At 33.2% G+C, this 12,521-nt stretch overlaps 1 protein-coding gene across 2 annotated transcripts in view; it reads right to left on the bottom strand.

The window, feature by feature from the left end:
* Positions 1-2: 2 nt before the first annotated feature.
* LOC108770646 (chitinase domain-containing protein 1) overlaps positions 3-12,521 on the bottom strand; it is a 36,402-nt gene continuing 23,883 nt past the window's right edge. For both annotated transcript variants that reach the window (XM_018522321.1, XM_018522322.1), the window contains 5 exons: positions 7,572-7,752; positions 7,403-7,512; positions 1,045-1,199; positions 633-965; positions 3-236 (listed from right to left, as the gene is read on the bottom strand). In XM_018522321.1, coding sequence (XP_018377823.1) covers positions 95-236; positions 633-965; positions 1,045-1,199; positions 7,403-7,512; positions 7,572-7,752 — 921 coding nt within the window. In that variant the 3' untranslated portion in view covers positions 3-94. The remainder of the gene's footprint in view (positions 237-632; positions 966-1,044; positions 1,200-7,402; positions 7,513-7,571; positions 7,753-12,521) is intronic.

The following is a 12,521-nucleotide window of genomic DNA, read 5'->3' as shown; positions in this document are numbered from 1 at the left end:
GTAAAATATATTTTTTTGTTATCTCTTATACATGCATCTTACATATAAGTATTACAAAATTTTTATTACATAAAATAGAAAATTATGTAACAATTTATAGTAAGTCATAAAAATAATTCAATCCTTGGCCTAATTCCCAAATCGAAATTCCTGTACCCAATTCATTAGCAAGTTCTAATCGAGCCTTAATTGAATATAACGTAGGATAGAAAACATAACCATTACCTGTAGCTAATCTAAAATAAATGCATCAATTTATAAATATAATATTAAAAAAAAAAGTTTTTTACATTTTTCATATCAATTACAAATAAGATAATAGAAAGAAAAAGAGAAAGAAAAAAGGATAAAAAAGTGAAAGAGAAAAGAAAGCAGAGAAAAGGAGGATAAAAAGAGTAAAAAAAAATAGAAAAGATAGGAAAGCAATAGATAAGAAAAGAAAAAGGAGAGCAAATAGGAAAGGGATTGAGAGACAGAGAACCATGACAAAGAAACTAAAAATAAGAACAGATAGGAAGAAGAAAAGAGAGAAGACAAAAACACAGGTATAAATAAAGGAAAAGAGTTGAGAAACAGAAAGAATGGAAGAGAGAAATAGAAAGAACAGATAGGTTACAATAATAAAATATTACTTTGGTTCAAAGAAATGCTCTTTGCTGCTATTATCCCATTGAATTTTTCCTTTAAATGATTTTAATATATCCAAATATTCAGAGGCGAGAATTGCCCTGCCACCCTCTGGTGTATAATTGTAACCATAGAAATTAATACCTAATAAAATTTGAGATCGCCTATGATTGTTTTTCTCTGGAGCTAAAAATTCAACACATTGTCTGGTCCAATCGAGAGGACTATTTGGACCTGGCCTTTGAATACTCGAATAATCATAGGTCATAAGCGAAAAGGCGTTTACATATGATGCTAATTCATCAAACTCTTGCTTTGAAAATAATTCAACTTGTGCACTAAAAGAACATGCAAATAAAAGTAAAAAAGATTAAATTTATGTAATATATTATATGCATTTCGAAAAGTATCAAGTACCCTCTGGATGGTGGTATTGCTAATATAATATCTAAATCATGTTTCTTTAACTTTTGTGCAATGAATTTGACTACAGATGTAATAATTGATAGATTTGCACCTGCAAATATAAACTGATTCCATATTTCTAAGACATATCCGTCGAAGTGAAAAGTCTGTAAACAAAACGTTTATATACATATTCTAATAGATAGAGAATGTATAACAATATATATAAATGTGGGCTAAAAAGTTTTGTCCCCTGTGTTATTTTAGTTAGAATATCATATCTGTGTGTTAAAATTGGCAGATTGTAATTTAAAATAATCTTTCAATCTCAATTTAGCATGAATCATTTTTATTTTGTTTACATCTTCAACTCAATGAGTTAAAATCATCACATCCGTGCGTATAAAAAAATAGTTGTGTCGCTGCAGAGATAGAAGAGATATATTAAATTTTGTGATTTTAACAATTTTTTGTATTGTACTTGTTAAGAATAAATTGATCGGTTTTTACATTAAATTGTTGCTTTATGAATCTATATTATTTATATATTGTGTAGATACATGATTCTGCTTCGTATTTAATAATATATTTACTTAATATCTGTAATTATAGTTTTTATATGATTATATTAAAAATAAAAAGTATGTGATGACCTAAAAATACGCACTTGAAAAGTTGATTCAGCCCGTGAAAAATAGTGATGCTATAAATGACAATGATAACGATGATATATTTTGCTCATATATTTTGTATATAGATTTTAAATCTTGATAAAAGTCAGATCTAGTGCGAAAGCTGCTGATTCTAAGCCTATATCGATTGCGCTAAGATCGATTGTCGGTTGGAAACTTACTTACGTGAATTGCACGTAAAAAATACTTCAGGTATTTATGAAGATTCATATTCAATCAAAAATAAAGGCTTTTTTAATCTTAATCAACATTAGAAAATAGGAATTAAAGGCTCTTAACGGTCGAAGCTGGATCTTTAATGCTTAAATAATTCAATGTGAATTTGTATACTATACTTCCAGATAACCAAATCTGAAGAGACAGATTTTGAGTAGAGTCTACTACCAATTTCTGATTGCAGAAAGGCAACAAATTGTATACAAAGTTTGTACTACTCAGACAATATCAGCAAATGGCTGTCAAAAATATTACAAAGCCTGATAATATGCTATGCCAGCAAATTGGTGACAGAAACCGAACAGAGTTTGCTGCATAACCTGACAACAGATTGCGAATAGAAACCGAGCAGATCTTGTTGACATAACCTGACGGCAGATTGACAGCAGAAACCGAACAAAATCTGCCATTTTCATATATGGTTTCCTCACGAGATGGACTTGCTTCTCGTAAGAAGAAAACGTCCAGGGTCGTGTTTGAAAACATCATCTAGGTGCCCCCGTGTTTCATCTTATCCTTGTTTCACATTGGGTGAACAACAAGGATAAAACGATACATGGGGGCGTTCAGATAATGCTTCCGAACGCAACCCTGGGAGTCTATTCTTGAAATCGTTTGCAATGTTACGAGTGCGCACAGTTCGAATGATGAAAATCCGTATACGTTTCTAATACGATATTCTTGAACATTAATAAATAGTACTCGTAATTGGAAACGTATACATTTTCGGTTGCGCTGATTTACGTTTAACAACGTCGAAAAATATATGTACTTTCTACAAATATCATTCAGAAATACGACGTGTACAAAAAAAGATAGTACTTCATATTTATATTAATTAATAGAATCTAAAGAAAAAATGTATGTATACACAAATATGTTTTTATTAATTAAAAATTTTTTATAATTTTTTGTTAGCATATACATATGAGACCATTTTTATGCCAAGAAAATATGTATTATTGAGCTTAATGTATAGGTTAGAATTAGCAGGAAAATATTACTTGTTATTTTTAATATATTTTTTCTCATTCTTAAAAATAAAGATTTTCTAAAATTGGAAATGCAACATATTATATAATTTCTGAAAATCCAAATGTAACAAAAATGTTTCAAATTTTTTGTCTACTTGACAAATAGTTGTTATAAAGTTTTACTATTAGTGAGATAAGTATAATATTGGTAAATATGCCGAATAGGGAAGCATTCTCCGGTGATCTTGATTTTGACATATTTTGTCAAGATCATGACCTCGAGTGACCTTGAACAAATTTTAGCCGTCACTCGTTGTTTATTAAAAAGTTACTAACAAAAGAAGTTTAACTATATAACACGAAAATTCTTTGCTTTAAAATAGCGAAAGAGGTATGGGGTGAATTAATTAAGGGAATATGGCTTTCTCTCTCCCTCTGTAAAGGAGCGCACGGCTCTCATCTCCGACTCTCACCCCCCCTCTTCCCTCCCCCCCCCCCCCCCCCGCCCCTCTGCTTTAGGGGCGCACTACTCACCTGCGACTCTCGCCCCCTCCCCCCCATGTGCTTTGAATAGTTATAAACACAGTTGGGTATACACACACATCACACATACGCACTTATGTATATTCATAACAATAATATAGATTTATCAAAGCTCACGAACATTCCTTGTATTTAGTAATTGATAGATTTCTAACACGTCACATGCAACTTCATGAATTTCTACGCTTGATTGATAATTACGAAGAGTTATTTTCTTATTTGTGCAAGAAAGGTATAATTAGACAAAATATTGAGTATCCGCGATGTAAAATCAGTCTCAATTTACGTACGAATAAAGAATTATTATTTCATTGCACGAGAGATTATTATAAAGTTGTTCGTAGACGTAAAAGACAAAGGAAAATATACAATTTTAAGTTAAGCCCATTCAATAACACATTCTTCTCCCATTTTCATCTTGGCTTATAGAAAACATGTCGCTTCATTGCATATTTTTTGATGTTGCATCCACCCCGGCAACAATTTTTGCAATACGAATTACAAATGAATTCTCATAGCGTAGTTGATTGGACCAATTTTTGTTGTGAGGTAATTAAAATAGAATAATATATTTTTTTCATGTTATTTACTACTTTTGCATATTTTAGTTACTGGCTCAGTGGTTGGCCCAAGATACAGCTTTAGGTGGTCCAGGAAAAATAGTGGAGGTTGATGAGGAAAAAATAGGGAAGCGAAAATATAATCGTGGTCGTTTTATATGAGGACAATGGGTCTTTGGAAGCTACAATTAACGTAACAGTGGCCGTATTTTCATAATTTCTGTGAAAGACCGTACGGAAAATACTTTAATAACATATATACGTCGTCACATACCGGGAACAACAGTGATATACAGGGATATACAGTAATGGTTGGCGTGAATACGCTTAAATAGATCAACACGACTATAACCATATGTGCGTTAATCATTCACAAAATTTTGTTGATCCTGTAAGTGGATGCCACACTCAAAATATAGAACGAATATGGCGTGATATACGCAGTGCAATTCCTCGTTATGGACTTACTCAAAAACATTATAAATATTACCTCGCTGAATTTTTATTTAAAAGATTGTACTCTTTTGAAGAAAGAATCGAAACATTCTTTGAAATCATGAAAAATATATATCCTATTAATAATGTTCTTGAATAAATTTCATTATAGCAGTAATGAGACATTATGATTTTTTAATTCTTGGGGATGAGAGTCGAAGGTGAAAGTCGTGCGCCCCTGAAGCAAGGGGGAGGGAGAGTGAAAGTCGAAGGTGAGAGTTGTGCGTCCCTTTGCAGGAGGCGGGAGGAGCGAAAGAATCGAAGATAAAAGCTACCTAAAATTTGTTGGAGATCTTTCAGGATCATGACCTTGACGACATATGTCATAGTCGCGGTCGTCGCGTCGATGCGACATTCCCTACAGTACTATCAAACATATTTTAAAGCAAGGAATTCTCATGTTATATAGTTGAAGTTCTTTTGTTAATAACTTTTTAACGAAGGACGAGCGACGGCTAAAATTTGTTCAAGGTCACTCGGGATCATGACCTTGACCAGATATGTCAAGGCCATTGGAGAATGCTCCCCTATTCAGCATATTTATCGAGATTTCATAGAAAGGTCTCGATGTACTGTAATATTATGGTAAATTCGATGACTCACACTATACTGGATTAGTGCATATTAAAAGCTACTTTATATAAACTATCTCAATGCAATGATACGGGTGGCACCCAGCTGGACACGGCTCAATTGGACACGAGCCACTCACAACGCTTGAGACTACAAAGCTCCTAAGCACCGGTCGCTGTGATTGGTGGTGTCCAATCGAGCCGTGGTCAATCGGGATCACCCCCAATGATACAATATAATCAACTTTTACAATGAACATCAAAATGTAAAAGAAACGTAAATGCTTCTTTTACATTTCATTGTTCCAATTTTCGCCTTCTAAGAGTTTCGTTTACGTTTCTGTTCTCCAATTACATCCGATTTACGCTCTCATTTTTATTTTCATAAGATTAGTAGATAGTTAATCATTTAAAATATTTATATACTTTTATATTTAACTTTACTAATTTCGAAGCAGCTTTCAGTATGCACTGATCTAGTGTAGTGCAAGTGACCGAATTCGCTATTAGTATGATTGATGAATTTGTAACGATTGGTGAATTTGTAACGATTCTCGTAATAATAGTATGTCCGCGTCATTAGTGTTATTTTGTGTCACTCAAATCAACGGTTTTCGATTTTAGGGAGCTCATATTACATCAGAAATACAAATAACCGTTTTATTATCGCGTGTAGAGTACTCCATGTGATCATTCGTTTACTATACAGCTACGGTGTCAAATATACGATTGTTATTCTCTTATTATTAATGAATGTGCAATTCTTATATTTTCTCTCTCCCGCGCCTTCCGATTTATTCCCGTTCCAAAACCCACCATCTCTGCCCATTTCGGGTCTGAGCAGTCAGCTATCGTCCGTCGCAATTGAGAGGTGTTGAGAATAATTACCGAAATAATTAAGAAAAGTACAGAAAAGTGGCACGCTCGTGCCTGGCGCCCAACTTGAGTTAGAGAAATTCCGCGACGATTCGATGCACATGTTCCGATTTTCAGAGTACCGAGATAAGTCAAACGTCATCTAAGAGATTATTAAGTAACACTTGTAATAAAATGCGATGAAGTTGTGCCGTCAGTCGAGACTACGGTTATAATATATAGTATATATGTATATACATATATAATTCACATGGAATTATTTAAGCATTAAAAATCCAGCTTCGATCAGTATAGGCTTCTTTTATCGATTAAATTATATATAAATTTAAGCTAAAAATGACATTACACTGTTCTTATAATTATTGCGCAATGGTTAAAAAAAAGTAATGTCATATTTTTAGCTCAAATTTATATAGTCTATTTTTTAAATTGGTAATTATATCACTCGATAGAGCAATGTTTTAGCTTTAATATTTAATGAGTATTTTTTTTTATTTTTTCAGCTCGTAGTTTTCTATATGTAAAAATTACAAACATATAAATTCAAATATATAAATTCAAAAAATATAGTAACCATTCGAAAGTAGAGATTTCAAGCTTTAAAACTTTTTTTTTTAATTTTGATTATTTTTAACGAAGATATTGTATATACAATTTTGAGCTAAAAATACCACAGAACTTTTCCTCCGACCCTTTTTGCCAGATGATTCTTGTTTACGAGGAAATGCGCCCTCTGTTGCGGCGATGTGTACTGCTGGCTCGTTTACAATTTTCGTAATATGTACAGGGTGTTACAGATACATACTAGGCAGTACGACGGGTTGCGCGGCAAACTTTGCATGGCCAAACGTGGTTTAATAGACAATAACAGTGATTTTATACATTATAAAGTTTATGTTATAAAGTCACTGTCATTGTCTATTAAACCACGCTTGGCCATGCAAAGTTTGCCGCGCAACCCGTCGTACTGCCTAGTATGTATCTGTAACACCCTGTACATACAAGAAGTATTTATACAATATTCTATGATGATTTCCTTATTATTACGGAATATTCGGCACATTAGGAATACAAATTGAATTTTCTGTGAATGTTTAACATTAGCTGAGTATGTTACACATATTGAAATTCATTGAAGATTGGAAGCTGTTTATAGAGATTAAGATGTCGATATAAAAACTGTAGGATGTTGGATGTTAAAATTTAAAGAAATAAGAAACGGAAATTTGGCTGATAAATCACGGTCAGGTAGATCTGTGACTGCAATAGACAAGTTCGAAAAGCTAGTAGAATAAATAATCCTTGAAAATTGTTTTAAAAAATAGTAAAATTATCATTTATTTCATTAATATACCCATCTATTACTATTGTATTAAAATTGGGACAAAACTATTCAGCTCTTCCCCGTATTATGTAAAAAAAATTATTAATATATTAAATACCTTGGCAGCATCTAAGAGAGATACTATTAATTGAGTTTGACTCTCCGTATTAATGTATATCCTAATAATGTCGTCAATTGACCAGTGTTCAAATAACACCCTAGGTATAACTGAAAATAATAACAGCAATGAAGAATCATAATTATACTCTGAATTATTTTCAACTTACGCTTTACGATATGATTAACGTTGTCATTGGCTTTCATTTCCTTTATCCATTTAGCCTGGACAGAATGGGTGGATAACTGATAGGTTGAAGTGTTACCAAAAGAAAAAGCCAACCATACAGGAGATACTATTGTAAACTTGCCATGAAATGTTTTTGAAATCTCAAAACCATTTTTGTTCCACTAAAATTGAATTATATTGAATGTAAATACAGTTACTCACAAAATTGATCAAATGTATTACACTAGAATTATCTACAATCGATTCGAAACAGGCAATCTACGAAAATAACCTTTCAATACCAGAATATAAACAAATATTTATGATTTTGTCATAAATTTTCAAAAGAAATATATGTAACAATCCCAGATAGCCAAATGCAGTGTATTTGCTGACATGTTGCAGCAACCAATTTCGACAAACTCATGACAAGGTGAGACAGCATTATGTCTGTCGCGTTCAATGAAATTCGAATTCTTGCAAATTGATAGTAACATGTCAGCGTGAATATCCTTGACAACAACTCGAAAACGTGTGACATTTCATACTGTCAACATTTTAATAACAATGAATTGCAATTGAAAAACTTCATAGCTTGAAGACATATTTGTAACAACCGATGGAAATCATTATATATGTATATGTTTTGTTACTTTCATGTTTTCATCCTAATGCTCAAGATAAAATGATTAATTATTCGTTGTTAACATATTGCTGTCATGTTGCTGACAACATAATGTACCACCATTGTTCACAGTTTGCTCTAGAAATTTCGACAACTAATTACATATACAGAGTGTCAGGCAAAAACCGCAAAATGTTTCGTGTGTGAATAGAACAGATTATACTGAGTCGAAAAGTCCTGTACCATTTTGCGGTGTCAGCAATAGTTAACTAGATATTAACGTTTAAAGATAGCCAAATACGCGCGCCCGCTCGGTCTACTACTGCGAAATGTATATGCCTACCGATTACTGTGATTGGTCAATTTCTTACTCTTACTTCTTACTCCGTGTATTGTAGACGACGCCTAACGCGCGGGCCGTGGGGAGCGAGGACTGCCTGGAAAAAGCCCCGCGCCGCGCACACCGCCGCGAGCCTCCATAGCTCGGACGGCGCGCTTGCCAGGCTATCCCCGCTCCCTACGGCCCGTACGCCAAGCGATCGGTAGGCGTATATACTTCGCAGTAGTAGGCCGGGCGGACGCCCGTATTCAGCTATCTTTAAGGATTAATATCTCGTTAACTATTGGGGAAACTTGCAAAATGGTATATGACTTTTCGACTCAGTTTAGTCTGTTCTACCCACGCACAAAATATTTTGCGGTTTTTGCCTGACACCCAGTATAAGCAGTAATGTATTCATAACGTATCTAATTTTGATGTCAGCAAATGTACAGCAAATACATAACATATCGACGCCTGAGCCGTAGAAGATGCTATATCGAGAAAAACATGAAGAAGGGTCTATGTCAAAAAAGTAATGAAAAGTAGTCTATCTCGCGCAAGGCGTGAAGACCAATCTATGTCGGAACACATGCGAAGTACGGTTTATATCGAGAAAAGCAAGAAGAACGGTTTATGTCGCATGGCTTTGAAGAAGTTTATCAGGATTTATATCGCGCTATGTTTCCTTCTCATAAATGTTGTAGTGGTATGACTGTCCTCAGTCATACCACTACAAAATTTATGTAATTTCTTAACTAAATTTGTGTAATTTCTAAACATGAAATATTTTTTTATTTCTAAATATGTAGCATTGTTTAACAGAAAATAAAAATTATACAGTGTTCTTTTCGTGTTACATAAATAAACGTGTAACATTGTTTTTACATCTGAATAATTTAAATTATATGACATGTGACAAAAGTTTGGATTTACAAACCAGTAATATTTTAATTATATTAATTAACAATTATGCTAATTTAACTTAACAAGAATTAGCTTAACAACAAAGATTTTTAAGATTTAATTTACGCTTGCATACCATTACAAAATAGTCATACCACTACAAAATTTATGAGAAGGTAACAAAGCGCGATATAAACCCTGATAAACCCTTCTTCAAAGTCATGTGACATAAACCGTTCTTCTTGCTTTTCTCGATATAAACCGTACTTCGCATGTGTTCCGACATAGACCGGTCTTCACACCTCGCGCGAGATAGACCGCTTTTCATTACTTTTTTAACATAGACCCTTCTTCATATTTTTCTCGATATAGCACCTTCTACAGCTCAGGCGTCGATATGCAATGCATTAGTTTGTACAATATGCTATATCACGCTTGGCTATCTGGGATAATACGATTTAATAAGTTTCGTAAATCACAACGTATATGTCATTCTATTCTTATAATTCCATTCTTATAATTTTATATATAGAGTGTCCCAAATTTAAATGTCCAAACTTCGGGAGCGTGTAGAGAATCGATAAACAAAGAAAAAAAGTCCTTTAGAAATTGTTTATTTTTACTTCGTTTTGGAGAAAATTGCAAAAAAGAAAAAACATAATTTTCGAAATATGTAATTATTGTTTTTAAAACGGAATATTATTTTCGCGCGTACGACTTCAGCGATAATGCTTCAGAGGCAGTACGAGAGTGTACGTGCCGATTTCCGGACAGAAAAAATCCGGATCAGTAAGTCATTACGTTGACCAGATCAGTATTTGACTGCAACACGAACTGTCCGTGCAAGATGCAATACGCGCGTTGCTGCAAAAGATTAATATTTTGAATAATCTGAATTAAACAAATGACAACATGATTTATAAATAAAGATAATCCTACACAGTCAATAGTACTAATCAGTAATATTGAATCAGTAATACCGACAGTATGTATTAATATTTTTTGTATTTTTACAACCTTACACAATCAATATTATTGACAATATATTTCATAGTTTTACTTATATTATCTATTGTACTGTGATATAGATCTTAATAAAGCGATACTGATGCTTGAGAATCAAAATTCAGATCACCATCAGTATTCTACATTAACCCATTAAAATTAATATTCTACATTAACCCATTAAAATTAACCACACACGATCAGTAATATTATCAGTACTTGTTGATACTGACATATAGGTCAACGGTATAGGGTCGTCTTAAGTGTAAATGAATAAGTAATAAGTAAGTACAAAAATTACGTTTTACCTTTCTTTGCGATTTTTTCCAAAGCAAAAACGAGCATATCTATAAGTTTCTAAAGGATTTTATTTCTTATTGTTAGGTTATCAATCCCCTACACCTACATACCCTGCACTAAATTCCAAATAAGTTCCAATAAGAGTTGGCATATATTTGACCAAATGCGGTTTTGTGCAGTGGACAGCCAGATATAACCAAATTTATACATACCTGGAAAATTATATTTGACCAAAATTAATTGTTGTCTGTAAATCGAATATATTCCCAAGTCATCTGAAATTCCAGATGTATTCTAATCCTATTCTTAATTGGAAATGCTGGTATGTTCCAATCGAATCTAGAATTCAAAATATGTTCAAATCTACCTCATTGTTGGAAATGCTAATGTGCCCAAGTTATTCTGGAATGCCAAGTATATACAAATTTAATTTATATATTTGGAAGTATCTGGAATTGCACATATTTTGGATATAATAGCATTTCCAAGTATGATTTATATTTACACGTAACTGGTATTCCTAGTATAATTTGGACATATCAGCTTTGTCGTATATGAGTTAGATTTGGATCTACTGAGAATTCTAGACTATATTTGGTCATATTAGCATTTCCATACTGCAATAAGTGCTGGACATATTTTGATTTATAAAATTTGTATAATATGGACATATATGGTCATCCACTGCATAAAACCGCATTTAGCCCAATGTATACCTACGATTATTGGAATTTATATGGAATTGAATATAAGAATATAATTGGACAATATCTGGAATTTCATATTATGGAACATATCTGGAATTCCATATTTATCGGATATACCCCCTACATAGCAAAGCCAGCTGCAGAGGCAGATTTTGAGCAAAGCTTGTTATCAATTTTTTATTGTAAAAAAGCAATAAATTGCACTTCAAGTTTATCCAATAATGTCAGCAAACTGTTGTTAGAAATAGAGCAAAAAGCCTGCTGACATGCTTTGCCAACAAATTCGCGGTAAAAATCGAGCAAGATTTTTCAATTTCTGTTTGGTTTTTGCTATCAATCTGCCGTTAGATTATCGGTGCGCGCAGATTTTGTTAGATTTCTGCCACCAATCCAGCATAACATGTCAGCAGGCTCTTTCGATTAATCCATTATATATAGCCAAATGCAGACACAGATAACTATTATGGTTTTGTAGTGGGAAATCTGATCGAGTTTGCTTACAATTTGCCCGCGAAATGCTAGCATTTTGCTATCAGGATCCTATAATTCCAGAATTGAGAGTTAATATGGTTGGTCATATTTGGAATTCCAGATTACATATATTTGGACATGTGTACTTTCAGTTATATGTATTTGATGTATATATATATATACATATATCCCCGACTATCAAGGTAAAAATATTCCATAGATTTGTCTTAAAATGCACCGCACACAATTTTATTATTCGAATATTGGAATTTATTTGAAATGTAGTATAGGAAAATTTTCAGGCAGTGTACGTCAAATGAATAAGAATATACATACGTATATTTTCAATTAAAGAATATCTTTATTAAATAAAATACAACTCGTTACATGGAGCGATTACATGGAGCGCGGAAACGAGGAAGACAAAATTATCAAAATTTTACTAAATTTCCGCGTTTCCGCGCGTTTTGTTCTGTCTGTTTTGATCTCCTAATATTACATGGAGCACAATTTCCGCAGAAAAATGGCCGAACACCGCGGACATCTACGGCGTCGTCACTTCACCGCGGCACCGCTCGGACGTGCGTCAAGACGAACGACCGGGACGTCCAGAACCGC

This window comes from Trachymyrmex cornetzi, unplaced genomic scaffold, assembly GCF_001594075.2.
Source record: "Trachymyrmex cornetzi isolate Tcor2-1 unplaced genomic scaffold, Tcor1.1 scaffold130, whole genome shotgun sequence".
Taxonomy (NCBI): domain Eukaryota; kingdom Metazoa; phylum Arthropoda; class Insecta; order Hymenoptera; family Formicidae; genus Trachymyrmex; species Trachymyrmex cornetzi.
Note: the sequence above shows the minus strand (reverse complement) of the source record. Positions and strands in the feature narration are given on the sequence as shown.